Below are 15362 nucleotides of genomic sequence, written 5' to 3' on the forward strand. Positions count from 1 at the left end.
AGTTACCATAATAATAGGTGGCGATTCCTTAAACGAGACCGTTTTCCCCAAAGAACAAGATGCTATATATTTATTCTTTTTTCATGAAAAATTTTGATGGTCACCGCGATGTCCGGGTGATACAAAAGTTATTTGTGGGAGCCTTGGAGCATAGCCATAAACATAGTTGTGGGCATCATCGTGGGTGTTTCCTTGGGTGTAGCCACTAGCATAGCCATATGAGGTGTAATTGATGGACTTAACTGCTGGTTTAGCTGTTGGCATCACATGTCATTGGCTTAATGTCCTTTTGGTATTATTGTTGGAACTATGTTTTGTTCCAACCACAATTTATAACCATTTGGTTAAACATTTAAACACAAATTTTAGAGATAGGTCCCACTAAAAATTGAGGTCATACAACCCTTTTTGCTGCAGCAAAAAATTGCTGCTTTTCATTGCCCACCCCATTGCCATATGTGTAGAGTGAATTAACTACTGTTCACTTAAATAGTGCCAGGTGAATTAATTCACGAGTCACTGTTCATTGATCGCGTTTGACCTGGTAAAAACTAGTGTTTAATAATTGTATATTTTTTCATGAGTCACTGTACATTTTTTTTATAATTGTATTTTTTCTTGAAAAACTAGTGTTTAATATTATTCAATAACACTATATAAATTAGAAGGAGATTGCATGATGACATATCATTTGCAGAATTTGATCGCAATTTTATTTTTATTTTTTGATGATATTTTACCTTATTTTGTTGCACGCTCAAAAGACAATGAAAACTGTAGTCCTTATCAGATGAATTTCATATGTGATGAAATTATAGATAAGTTAATGGAACAATAAAAAATATTTGATATAAAGTATTATTTATTTAATGATGTAATAGTGGTGGTTAAATCTACAATATTTAAATTAAAAGTCATCAATATATATATATATATATATATATATATATATATATATATATATATTAGTTATTTTATAACCTCAATTTGAAAAGTATATTTAACCAAACAAATTAAACTACTTTTTATTCAACCACAGTTTTAACCAAATATATATAAACACCAAACCAATCTCAACTAAAAGTTCTTTTTATAAAATAATTTTTTTCAAACTACAACTACAAAAGTTACCACAACCAAAAGTTACAAGCATCATGTGTTGTTGGTGTAGCCGTAAATGTATTCTCAGCCATGAAAAAAGATTTTTAAAAACATGAATGATTTGTCCCCACGTCCGTCCAGTATAAATCAAGTACGTTCCTCATAAAATGAAAACTTATTCAATCTTCTTCCCTACTCCTGCACCCAACATGTTCACGACGCTTCAGGCTCCGCATGGACTTCTTCAGTTTTGCCGAGTTATGGTGGTCGTGATCACTCTTTTCAGCTCTGCTACTTTCAGTTCAGCTATACCATATCAGTTACATCCAGACGAAGGTAAGAGAGTAAGCTTTGTTTTTATTGCAATAATGGAGTGTTGTAATAATCTGAGCTAATTAATTTCCACCACTTTCCATTCCATTGGTGTGCTAAGTCACATATCCACAGATTTGCTTACAACTACAACCTCATACTTTAAGACTAAGAAATTCATTAATATAAATTTATAGTTCATTAATTACTTTATTGGAGAATCATTTCTTCACTTTACACTGCAGCTACAGAAAAATAACTAATGGGGAAAGAACATAAAAGGAAATTCTGAAAAAAAAAGGCCCCAAATCCGTACATTCACTCTCAACTGTGCATCCAACGGGAAGTAGCTCATGTGGGGATGATATTAAAGATGCATACATTATTTAATGTGTGTCAGATTTCTTTTTTCTACAAATTACAATAATTCTCGAGGTATTTGGAACTACAAAGAGTATGAAAAGAAGTTTGAGTAACTAATTAATAAAACCTTTTTATACCAAAAAAATGCCCTTAATTATTACTTTTAAGAGATATTTAAATCGAGAACTAAAAAAAAAGACTTAGATAAATAGAATATAAGAAAATGGGGCATGGTTTTTGAATATATGAATAATATTAATATATGAAAATTCCCTTAATTATTGCTTATTAATTACTTTATTGGAGAATCATGTCATCACTTTACAGTACAGCTACAGAAAAACAACTCATGGGGTAAGAACATAAAATGAAATTCTGAAAAAAAAGGCTCAAATCCGTACATATTCACTGTCAACTGTGCATCCAACAGGAAGTAGCTCATATGGGGATGGTATTAAAGATGCATAAATTATTTAATTTGTATCAGATTTCTTTTTTTCTACAAATTACAGCAATTCTCGAGGTATTTGGAAACTACAAAGAGTATGAAAAAAAGTTTGAAGATTTAATAAAACCTCTCTAACTTTTAAGAAAATATTACAGAAACCTTTTTTATACCAAAAAAATGCCCTTAATTATTATTAAAAAAAGATATTTAAATCAAAAACTAAAAAAAGAATACTTGAAGAAAAAGAATATAAGAAAATGGGACATGATTTTTAAAATATATTGAGTAAAAAAAATTAAAACATATAAATGAGTTAATAAAAAAGTGTTTTTTGATTTTCAATTATCCTAAAATACATGCAACAAATTGAAAAGGATTTGTATTATATTTTATATATTTTTCACTATTCATTTCTATTTTTACTGGATTTGTACTCAAGATTCCGACCATTTTATTGTGTTAGAATACCACTCGAAAACTATTAGTTTTTTTTTTTTTTTTCCGGTGATAAGAGTTAATATTAACCGATGTTATGGATATGGATATATTTTGATAAAATTTTCCGTGGATGCATGATCCTTGAACTAGTGACGGCGTTAAAACAAATTGGCGAGACACTGACGCTGGGTGGGCAACCCTTCGAGGTGGGCGATGCTTGCAACCAATCAGGAACTCTGCATGATATGAATCTGTCGGAACAAGATTCAGAAGCCAATAGCACCCTCGTATGCAATTGCACCCTCAACCTCAATAATGACAGTTATTGTCATATCACGTCATTGTAAGATTTTTTTTTTGCCTTCTATATTTATTTGATACTTTGCTCCAATGTTTAAATTAATTATCTGAAAATATCTCTAATCTTAAAGTTGTGTTTGGAATTCGATGTAAATTAACACAAGTAAATTTTTGAGTTTGTTTTTCAATCATCTAGTCTTAAAGTTGAGTTTATATACGGATGGTGTTTTTCTCTTTCAATAACAGATATCTAAAAACGCTCAGTCTTCCAGGCAAGCTCCCGCCTGAAATAGCCAACCTTACATATCTTGAAATTCTGTAAGAACCTTTTCAGGATATAATTTATTTGTATTTCTATGTGTATTCATTTTAGAATCTCAAAGTAACTTTTATCGACTGATTTATAAGTTGAACAAGTTAAATTCTCAAGTATTGATGCTAAATTATCTGTTACAGTGACCTAACTCGCAACTACATTTCTGGCAATATTCCTGAGGAATGGGCTTCAATGAAACATTTGACAAACCTGTAAGTTCATTCACCTCATCTTTGCTTACCAGTTCTTACTCAAGGCAGAATTCACCATAACTAGATAACATTTTATGCATGCAGCTCACTTACATCCAATCGCTTGTCAGGAAATATTCCTGGGTACTTGGGAAGTTTTCGTAGCCTGACTTACTTGTATGTATTGAAGTCATAAACATATGTTCTGCCGATTTATCATTTGTTTTGTTTTCTGTTTCTGTTTTTGACAATGCTAGCTTACTTGGTTCATTTATTTTTTTTGTCAATTAATCAAAAACAAATACATGAAGGTCCCTTGAAGCAAATCAGTTTTCTGGTACTATTCCTTCTCAGCTTGGTGATCTTGTCAACTTAACAGACCTGTAAGGCGTTTAACTGCTTATCATTATTAAACCAATGCAAGCTAGACATTTTAGCTGCAATCTTTGATGTTGTGCTATGAATTAATGGTTGCAGGATACTTTCCTCCAATCAGTTGGAGGGAACCTTGCCAAAGACTCTCGCCAAGCTAAACTTGACTCATTTGTAAGCAATCAATTCCTTTCTTCTTTAAACACAGTTTTTGATAATTCAATAACATCTGGTTTCCTTAATTCGGTTTTGCAATGTGCAGTCGTGCAAGTGATAATAATCTTAGTGGCAGAATACCTGATTTCATTGGGAAGTACTGGAGGAATCTTGTTAGACTGTGAGGATCTCTATCTGCATGAGATTTTCATTTCATTTATCTGCTACATGTTGCACATTATTCTGATATTTTGTTTTTCCTGTTTGGACTAATTACGAAGTGAATTATACGCAAGTGGACTACAAGGGCCCATACCTCCTGCCATTCTTTCTTTAGAGAACCTGACAGACTTGTGAGTCAAACTACTTCCTGAGAGGCACAGCAATAAATACAATAATTTTGGTGTTTCCTCTGTGAAGAAGACAGAAAGAATAAAGGGAACTATAACATTCTTTTCTTTTCAATGCACTGCAGGAGGATCACTGATATGTCTGGACCAGAGTCTAATTTATCCACCATCCCCCCCAGAGTGAATTATTTGTTCGTCAACTGTCCGTAAAATGTCTAAAATAAATAAACTTGAGAATTAACATGTTCTATTGAGAACTAATTAAGCCTATCTTTAATTTCTTTGAAGGGTTTTGCGAAACATCAATTTAACTGGTGTGATCCCAACAGATGTGTGGACAACGGATTCTCTGAAAATGCTGTAAGTCTTAACACCTTCACTCATCACCTTATATGTGCTGTAATGTGATAGAAGTTAAAAACATGAATATATTTTAATAACACTGCAAAAATTGCCTCACTACCGGGTTATGATCTCCATGTACTGTATGGGATGCAAAATTTCTAATGAAATCCTCTCATAACTTGCTCAAAGGTGAGAAACAAGTAGAAATCTATTCGTCGGGAATTCTAATACACTAACCATCTACTACGAGACATATGGCATTAATTCTCATAGCAGGAAGTTTGAGAGAGCTCCATATGACTATACTCTCTATCCTAACCAAATGCTCTTCTGGACTATTGCCAGCCACCATGACCAACAGTCCTGTGATCATTTTTTTCCCGTTTTTGATAATTGCCTGTGAATCAAATTTAGTACACTGAAAAGGGCTTAATTAATTCATGAAACATGTTTCTCAGACCACCACTCGTACATAAATATATAGTTTGTAGAAACACAATCCCGATTCGCTTTGCACCTCTTAAATCCCATTCTGTTTCTTTAAGAAACCACCATCAAAATTCTCACAGGTGGTCTATTGCATTTCATTGATCAAGTTACTCAGCCTACTGGAGATTAATCAGAATCAGGACCTATTTCAATCCAACCCTGGTTGCATGCATCGGCTAAAGGGCTACAAGTGGCCTAAAGGGAATTCAATTCTGTTTTTTTTTTTTATTATTATTATTTCCTTCCTGATGATCTGGGACTATCATCTCCTCAAGTTCAGCCGCTCTGTCACTCCTATCGAATTAAGTTGAAAGAAATTACTGAACAGTTTTATCTTCTTGTATTACAAAGTTTTCGAAAAAAAAAATTGTGGTTTAGTGTTGGAATTATAACATGTACGGTATAAGATCAACACAGTGTAATGCAAGGTTAAAAAATCAAAAAATCCAAATTTGCCTCTTACTCCTTTTTCTTTGTATTGTCCATGTTCTCTACCCTCAAGGTAATATTTAAAACCATCTTGTTTTGAAATAATTGATTGTGCTTTCATATCCTTTTGAATCTCATTGATTTTTTTTTTATAGGCTTGTAATTCTTCCATGAGACTTTGTATTGATAGAACATTCATATTTTGTGATTTCTATATCGCGATAACCACATAATAGAACTTTTTTTGTAGCGAGTGTAGGATCTTCTTTACCACACGTGTCTCTTTTATCTTCTTTTCATATATCTTCATTTGATTGTATATGGTCAATACTCTTGCAAAGTATTTTGAAATATTCTCTAATTCAATAATATATAATTAACTTTTTAAAGTCACTGCATAGCTTTTGTAAATACATCTTTCTCACATTGTCAAGTCCTTAATTTGATTCATGCAAAATTTTTCATGCATGCTTGGCGGTAGTTGCATTGACTACTATCTTAAAAGTGACATCATTTAAACATTGGTGGGTGATTATAAGTGCTTGTTGACTCTTTCTTCATGTCTTTTGCACGACCTCACTTTAGGCTGAAGTTAACATTAATTGTTCAATCTATAGGCTCCTCAAAGCCTTTTTCAACATTCTCTTATATATCTTAAAACATAGCCAAGCTTTTACTCGAACACATCAAATTTCATAGTTGTTCTTTGTGAACTTAGAACATTGAAGTGAGAAGTTTAGATTGACCATGTCATATAATCAAACCTAAGACTCCGATACCACTTGTTGGAAGTAAAACAAGTGCGGTATAAAATCAACACAATAATGTAAGGCAAAAAACTCAAGAACAAGAAGAAGATTGAGAAAAATAAATATTTTTTTTAAGTGTTTATCTTTAAGCTCCCTTAATTATTTCTCTCTCTTTTTGTACTTGTAATAATGCTAAATTGCAAGCCTTTTTATAAGCATAAAAGTCATAAATAGTCAAGGAATTAAACTAAAACTAGAAAATATTAATTTGAACAGGAATTGTATTTAGTCGACTGAACTGGTCAACCGATTTATTTAGTCCAACCGGTCGCTCTGTTTTAACTGGTTGACATGTTCTCAACCGATCAACTAATATCAAGAAATCTTACTTTCAACATTTAGAACTTTATTTCTAAACTTTCTTCCAAACATTCTAAGCACTTTTACACCCTTGAGATTTAACTCGGTTTGTGTTTCACCATGAACCAAATGCAACCTAAGTAAAAACAATGCAGGTATTTGCATTTCGCAGAAGGAGCTTGTCTATTGCAAAAAACTTACAAAGGTACAAGGGATATTCTGAAAACTAAAGCTGGAAAATCTTTTACTGTAATCTTTTTCAGGGATTTAACCTTCAACAAGATGGAAGGACGCATTCCTCAGGATGCAAAAACACGTGAATTTATGTAAGTATTTAGATTTGAATATTGTAAATCAGAATGTTGAAATCTGACCATCGATGGATGACTGAATTATGCTGAAAGAATCAATCTGGCTTTTGAAAACCAGGTTTTTGAGTGGGAACAAGCTGAATGGAAGTGTCCCAGACTCATTTTTCAAAACAGACAAAAAAATGTATGTTTCTGAAATGTATCACAGGTTTCAGTTATTTCAGTTTAGATATTCTGTTCAACTTCTCTGCTCTCTTGTGAAGATAAAACTGCTGATGATTGATCAACCATTAATATTTTTCAAGTGGTCTTCTGAGTGAATCTTGATAATCTAAGGCTGCATATATATTCATGCCATAGGCATTTTTATCTATCCCCGGTGGCGCCTCAACGAAAGCCTAGTTTCTGAAAAAATGTGGTTTTTTTTTAAAAAAAAATCTTGCTTAGCATTTCATTTGTTCCACTTATTATTAATTTTGTTGAGGTTCCTATTCATATTTATGATTCCCTTGGCTTCTTGCAGTGATGTTTCCTACAATAACTTTTCATTGCCGCCAAGCTGTCAAGATCACCAGTAAGGATATCTATTTTCTTAAATTTGGGATACTCCTGGTTGCTGCGAAACTTAATGATTTGAATGTATAAACCAGGGGTCCAAACACGTACAGGAGTTCATTCATCAAGAATAACTTGTAAGGCTCCTCTTATACACTCTGGAAAAGCGATATTTTTGGTATTTTATGTTGTTGGAGATCCAATCTGGTAGTTGTCATACCAAGTCCAATAATCTTGTTCCAAGGAAAAAGAACCACAACTGATACAATGTAAAAGAGGTGTCTTTATGCTTAGCAGAAATCTAGGATGAAATGAGGTCCCTATGGATAACCTTAATTTGGAAATGGAGCTCTTGCAGGATAAAATTTCAAAATTCCCTTTTGGGATATTTTAAACGGATTTCTTAAATGCTTACAGGCAGGTAAATATCCCTTATAAAAACTCACCCCCGTAGACTAAAAACATCTTTTCTAATCATGTAAACCATGTCATGTTCATATATAGTTTTGAAGGGGGGGGGGATACATTACATATCAGATGCTAATAAGGATTTTAACTGAATATCTTTGGAGTTAAATCTGCAATTTATACTTATATCCTTAAACCCTAAGCAGGATTTTCTTTCTCAGCACAAACTTGGTATCCTAGGATCAGATATACCAGGCCATGTCCTTGTAGCTTTTAAAATCAATAGAAATCATCAATTATATACGTTGTTGATTAATGCTGAATGAATGAATGAAGAACATAAGAATGTGACATGCTTTATTATTCATTTACCGCAAGATATAAGCACAAACACTCATGAAGAGGGAACAGCAATGCACCGATTTTCTCAATGAGCAAACACAAAATGAATATTTTACTTCAATAATATGATTTTTTTTTTGGGGGGGTGAAATAATGCTAATTCTTACTATAATGAACAGCATGGTTTCGATATCTGATTCTTATATTGCAGTTTGCAGAACCATTTGAAATTCTAACTATAATTTCCATGTCTTACAGAAGCGGACTTCTTCCATGCTCAGGCATACATGAGTGCCCCAAAAGTATGATATTCTTTTCCCTCCTAAAATAAGAAGTAACGAAGTTCTTTAAAATCAAAGCAAATCTGTTTCAAATTTATCAGCATACCGAAATCAGTGATCTACTATAATATCAGTGTCTGTGTATTTATTTGAGCACGAGTACTAATTTGACGTATTGCAGGTTATCGTTCATTCCATGTAAACTGTGGTGGACCGGATGTAACCAGTGGGAGTATCTTGTATGAAGGTGACGATAGCATTATAGTTGATGCTGCTACGATTTATTTCAATAAAAGATCAAACTGGGGATTCAGCAACACAGGAGATTTTATGGATGATGATGGCAAAAGCTCCGTATATATACTTGGTTCAAACAACTCGACTGAACCGTTGTTTTCTACAGCACGCAGAGCTGCCATCTCTCTCACTTATTATGGATATTGTCTAGAAAATAGGGTGTACACTGTTAAACTCGACTTTGCTGAGATACAATTCACAGATGACGAAATGTACAAAAGAGTTGGAAAACGCTATTTTGACATTTATATTCAGGTAATTGAGATTAAATTATCCAAAAAGATTTTTTCTTTCTTTCCAAAAGATCCTTTTAACTTGGGATTTGTTTTGCAGGGGAAACTAGAGACACCAGATTTTAATATTCAGAAGGCTGCCAATGGATCTAACAAAGCTTCTTTAGTATTCAATGCCAATGTGACAGACACTACCTTGGAGATCCGTTTATACTGGAATGGAAAAGGGACTACTTGCATTCCAAAAAGAGGAAATTACGGTCCTCTTATTTCTGCAATAACTGTATGCTCAGGCATGTTTTATATATATATATTCCCAGCATTTCATTGAAAGTCACTGACTTTGCGATTTCATTCATATACAATGACCTTTATCAATTAAGTTAAAATGAAAACCGAGCAATGATATCATAGCTTTGTTGATCAAGTACTTATGAATTCAAATGTCATCACCCCTTAGACTTAGACTTGGTCATTTCCCCCACCGGTTACATAATTAACAAACAAATTCTTCCTTATGAACCTGGCTTTGATTTTCATCATAACTGTATGTAAGCTTTTACTCAGTTCATTATACCATCTAAGAAGCACTTTATGATTTGTTGTTTTCAGGCCAGGGAACTTATTGTCCAGGTGAGAAGTAAACTGCTGCCCTACAGTGATTATTGTCCTCTTGGCTTTCTGTGTTTGTACGTGTAACTTTGTTTAATTTCAGAACCTGGAGAAGCAAGTAAAATACCTATCGTGGTTGGAGTTTTCACTTCAGCCTTACTCCTTGTTTTCTTGGTAATGGGTGTCATTTGTTGGAAATTCTATTTTAGAGACAAGGTCATGAGAGAACGAGGTACATTGAAATCAATCATCTGCGTGCTAAAGCCTTTTCCTTAATTAGTTAATTAGCAGCTCTTACACACGCAAACATCTAGAATATAACACATCCGCGCATTGATGATGTTGAAGCATTTCCCTTGTGTCACCAACAATTATGTGCAGATCTCAAGGGGCTAGATCTGAAAACGGGTTCCTTCACTTTGAGGCAGCTGAGAGCTGCCACTAACAATTTTGATTCTGCTGACAAAATTGGAGAAGGTGGATTTGGCTCCGTATACAAGGTCTGTCACTCTAATATGCTCTTGCATATTATCCCAGTTGATCATTGGACCCTTTGTTTGATCATGCAAAATGTCTACGATAAATTCAATGCAGGGTAAATTGTCAGATGGAACTCTCATTGCTGTTAAGCAGCTATCTCCTAAATCCAGGCAAGGAAACCGAGAATTTGTGAATGAAATAGGCATGATATCTGGTTTACAGCATCCCAATCTTGTAAAGCTTTATGGATGCTGTATTGAAGGAGATCAGTTGCTTCTAGTGTACGAATACATGGAAAACAACTCCCTGGCCAAAGCACTTTTTGGTAACCATTATGGCATCTGATTACTTTCCAGTAAAATCTTTTTTTTTTTTTTTTGAATAATAGCATCGACTAGCAAAGTTGAAGTCATTTTATTTAGTGAACCTCCTTTACTGGATTAGCTACAGGTTCAGAAACAAGTTTTCTGATGCTGGATTGGCCAACAAGATATAAGATATGTGTTGGAATAGCCAGAGGTTTAGCATTTCTCCATGAAGAATCTGCAATCAGGATTGTTCACAGAGACATCAAAGGTACAAATGTATTACTGGACAAAGATCTAAGTGCCAAGATATCAGACTTTGGACTAGCTAAGCTCAATGAAGAGGAGAACACTCACATCAGCACTCGTGTTGCTGGAACCATGTAAGTTTTAATCAAGACTTAATTTGCAGCTTCCTTTATTCAGTGATCGCAATATACTCCGTTAGAGTCACTAATCTGGCATGGTTCTGATTTCAGAGGATATATGGCTCCAGAATATGCGCTGTGGGGTTATTTAACAGACAAAGCAGATGTTTATAGTTTTGGAGTTGTTGCTTTAGAAATTGTCAGTGGAAGAAGCAATTCGAGCTACAGGACAACAAATGAATTCGTATGTCTTCTTGACTGGGTAAGTTACGAGTCTGTTCTTGTTGCTATCTTGAATCCATGATGCATTAGGCACTACTCCTCTCTGCAAATACTTTACTCTTTGCTTTCACAGGCCCATGTACTGCAAAGAAAGGGAAATTTAATGGAGATAGTGGACCCAAAGCTGCAGTCTGAATTCAACAAGGAAGAGGCTGAGAGGATGATCAAATTGGCTCTCTTATGCACCAATGCTTCTCCATCTCTAAGGCCTGCAATGTCAGAAGTGGTGAGCATGCTTGAAGGACAGACCAGCATCCAGGAGGTGATCTCAGATCCTAGCATTTATGATGATGATTTACACTCCAAACTTCTCAAAGGCCACTATCAGCAGGTCATGGACCAGAGTTTAAACAGCAAACAAGACCTCTTTCCTCCATCCGATAAATCATGGATTGGAAATTCCTCTACATCGGCCCATGATCTTTACCCCATCAATCCCGAGTCCATAAATTTAAACATCAGTGAAACCTCGTCTTTAATTGAATAAAGCCAAAGACATGCTTGGAGCTTCGTTTGTAATCATATAATGATGATACTGATGATCGATATTTAGACGTCTACACAACGTCTTGTTGCTTACCATCCATCTTGGTATGCTTATGGATTTATAATTCTATATAATGTAAACGGTCTATGGAATCTATGATCTCCGTGGTTGTGAGAATTCAGAGCCCCAGACACTTTTCCTGGCCAGTGATTATTACTCCCGATTTATGGGGATGGATATTATGAATATTTTTAATAAAATTTAAGTTTAAAGAAGGAATCAGCTTGTTTTTGTATGAGATTCTTGAATTTCATATGACTACGGACTCTTGAATTATAAATATAGACCTGTGTATAAAGCTTGGTGGCCAGAAAGAAATACACAAGACACAAGGCATAAATTGTGTCCCGCATTTAACCAGAATCATACCCAAAAATTCCAGCTCCTTTCTTGCCCAATCAGCCCTCTCCACCGGCACCATCATCCCTTAGCCAGCCATTAACCCACACTGTAAACTCATCTTCTTCATATATGGTGATTTCTTATCCATTTTTACGTTCTAAACTTCATTCGTAATGTCGGGTGCGACATCGACAGTGAAATTGAAAAAATTACACTTTATTAAAAGATTTGGAAAAATAAAATAGAAGAGACCATTGGATAAGTAATAAAAAAAAATACATTCAAAAAAAAAAATTACACTTTATTGAGAGTGTGTTCATCTGATAAAAAATTTACATTCACAAATTATTTTCTGAAAAATAACGAGACTATGTTTTATAATACATGCACAACCCAGAGCTAGGTAAGTAGACAATTACAATTATTATTTTTTATTTTTTATAATAAATACACAATCCACGTGTCACGAGACTATTTTTTTGATATAACGAAAAAAAACCCTCTCTTTGTTTTGTATAAAAGAAACAAAAGGGAAAAGGGGAAAAATTAGGGAGTTGTAATATATATATATATATATATATATATATAATAATAAAATTTCCTTTCCTGTAGCAATAATTCACACCCACTAATATATTACAATTATTATTTATTTATTATTACAATTATTATTTATTATTTTTTATAATAAATGCACAATCCACGTGTAACGAGACTATTTTTGTGTTATAACGAGAGTGTTCGTTTGAGAAATAAATTTGCTCACGGTGATAGTGTAGGAAAAAACTCAATATTCAAAGCAAAATGATGGGTACGTAACAGAAGCATTAAAATCGTGGGTGGCTTTATAAGATATATAATTGGTGTTTTTTAAAGTTTTTTTGTTTAAAAAATATACTAAAATAATATTTTTTGATATAAATATATTAAAATAATATAAAAGCAGTAAAAAATATTAATTTAAATTAAAAAAATAATTTTTTTTTTAATTTTTCCTCTAAAACCATTCTTCAAACATAAGAAAAAACCTGCGACAAGTGTTACAACTGTCAGTTATGCACCAACTAGCTATATAATTGAGTCTATCATGAACTCCAAATAGCTTGTTGTCCTTTAGCACCTGGTGGAAAAGAGATTGTTCTATGTCTACATCAATCAGTATTTGCAAAAACAAAAAGAAAAAAGAAAGCAGAAAATTCTACTTTGAATTAGTGAACAATTGATGATGAAGTCCTTAGTGCACTTTTACAGCAGTATGGAATGCACTATCAAGCAATGTGGGTCTCTTTTATTAATCTTGAAACAATGTATAAAAGGATAAATCCTTTTTCTTTCTCTCTTTTCTGAGTGGAATCCCTCTCGTTTCCAGTATGTTCTTAGCATGTTTCAAAATATCTGAGAGTTTTTCCCTGCCTGTCTCATGTCGACAAATAGAACACGTATTCGAGCTTTTTCTGCCAGTTTTCAGCACAATATGTTCACATGCAGCGTGAACAGTATTAAACTTGCAGTATCTGTCCATTAGCCAGACAACATCGTTTATCCTTTCCTCATAGCACATCTACTTCTACACAACCATTTGATTTAATTTATTATGACATTTGGGGTCCATTTTCTACAAAGTCTATCACTGATTCATCATATTTTCTGACAATTGTCGATGATCATACAAGATTTACATGGATTCATCTTCTAGAAAATAAATCTCAAACCCGAACTCACATTCAAGTTTTCTTTAATTTGGTTGAAACACAATTCAATGCCAAAATCAAAATCTTAAGGTCGGATAATGGTGTTGAGTTCAACATGAATCATTTCTATGCCACAAAAGGTGTTATCCACCAACTTAGTTGTGTTGAAACACCTCAACAAAATTTCATTGTTGAACGCAAACACCAGCATATCCTGAATGTGGCTAGATCCCTTCTCTTTCATTAACACTTATTTTTATAGTTTTGGGGGGATTGCACTCTTACTACAGTGCACTTGATAAATCGGATTCCCACTCCTTCACTACAAAATAGATCCCCTTATGAAGTTTTGTTCAAGTCTTCTCCATCATATTCTCATCTGCGAGTGTGTGGTTGTCTTTGTTATGCAAATACTCTTCTTCGAAATAAACATAAATTTGATCCTAGAGCTAAGCCTTGCATACTTCTTGGTTATCCATATGGCATGAAAGGTTACAAACTCTATGATTTAAATCTCCATACTGTGTTTGTCTCCAGAGATGTGGTGTTTCACGAAAATATATTTTCTTTTGCACTAAAAAATCCACCATCTGCTAATGATTATGGTTTACCTTTACCAGTTCCAATGCATGAATCAACTATTCCTTTACTTGATCCCCTGCTTTCAAATTATTCACCTACTAGTCCAAGTAACCAAAATTCCACTTCAGAACCCTGCATATCATCTACTTTGGATATACTATCTTCAGAACCATCTATACCTTAGCCTAGCAGAAAGTCTTCTAGGGTAAAACAGACACTTGGATATTTGCATGACTATCATTGTCATCTTGCAACTTCCACTTCAGATCCCACATCTTCGTCCACAACTTCAGGTATTCCTTATTCACTTTCTTCAGTTCTTTCATATGATCATCTTTCCCCTTCTCAAAAACTCTTTAGTCTTTCTGTCTCTACACTTGTTGAACCAACATCTTATACTCAAGCTGTCAAACATGAGGAATGGCGTGAGGCTATGAATACTGAGATTAAAGCACTTGAGCTCAATAATACCTGGATTGTTGTTGACCTTCCTGCTTCAACACATGTCATTGGGTACAAATGGGTCTACAAAGTCAAGTTGCAATCTGATGGGACTTGAGAGAGGTATAAAGCCAGGTTAGTTGCCAAGGGGGATAACCAATGTGAGGGCTTGGACTATTATGAAACATTTTCTCCTGTGACTAAACTCACCACTGTGGTCACTCCTTTAGTAGTGGTAGCAGTAAAACAGTGGCATCTTCACCAATTTGATGTGAATAATGCCTTTCTTCATGGTCAATTAGATGAAGAAGTCTACATGTCATTACCTCCTGGATTCACCAGTAAGGGGGAGTCCAAAGTATGCAAGCTTCACAAGTCAATTTATGGCTTAAAGCAAGCTTCCAGGCAATGGTTTGCTAAATTCTCCACTGCTCTACTTGAGTTTCGATTCATACAATTTAAAGCTGACTACACTTTATTTACAAGAACTTTGAACGGTTCATTCATCGCATTATTGGTTTATGTTGATGACATAGTGGTTGCTAGTGATAATTCAGCAGAGGTTT

The 15362-nt window shown here is 34.0% G+C and overlaps 1 protein-coding gene and 1 pseudogene across 1 annotated transcript; both read left to right on the forward strand.

Moving 5' to 3' along the window:
• The window catches only part of LOC118037048 (probable LRR receptor-like serine/threonine-protein kinase At1g29720), a 61161-nt pseudogene that overhangs the window by 14366 nt on the left and 31433 nt on the right, over positions 1–15362 (forward strand).
• LOC118037052 (probable LRR receptor-like serine/threonine-protein kinase At1g29720) lies at positions 1178–11797 on the forward strand. The gene is made up of 25 exons (XM_035042937.2): positions 1178–1437; positions 2813–3005; positions 3209–3280; positions 3419–3490; positions 3575–3646; positions 3781–3852; positions 3947–4015; positions 4104–4178; positions 4279–4350; positions 4473–4538; positions 4636–4707; positions 6983–7045; positions 7149–7214; positions 7554–7604; positions 7681–7722; positions 8597–8637; positions 8798–9168; positions 9247–9439; positions 9759–9779; positions 9862–9990; positions 10140–10258; positions 10353–10563; positions 10683–10926; positions 11023–11173; positions 11267–11797. The coding sequence occupies exons 1-25, from the start codon at positions 1269–1271 to the stop codon at positions 11678–11680; spliced, it is 3120 nt and encodes a 1039-aa protein (XP_034898828.2). The 5' UTR covers positions 1178–1268; the 3' UTR covers positions 11681–11797.

This window comes from Populus alba, chromosome 11 (assembly GCF_005239225.2).
Source record: "Populus alba chromosome 11, ASM523922v2, whole genome shotgun sequence".
Taxonomy (NCBI): Eukaryota; Viridiplantae; Streptophyta; class Magnoliopsida; order Malpighiales; family Salicaceae; genus Populus; species Populus alba.

Coding starts and splice junctions, on each gene's coding strand:
- LOC118037052 (XM_035042937.2), top strand. CDS start 1,269: ATGAAAACTTATTCAATCTTCTTCCCTACTCCTGCACCCAACATGTTC. Junction 3,853..3,946: donor CTTGTCAACTTAACAGACCT/GTAAGGCGTTTA, acceptor TAATGGTTGCAG/GATACTTTCCTCCAATCAGT. Junction 10,564..10,682: donor CCTGGCCAAAGCACTTTTTG/GTAACCATTATG, acceptor TTACTGGATTAG/CTACAGGTTCAGAAACAAGT.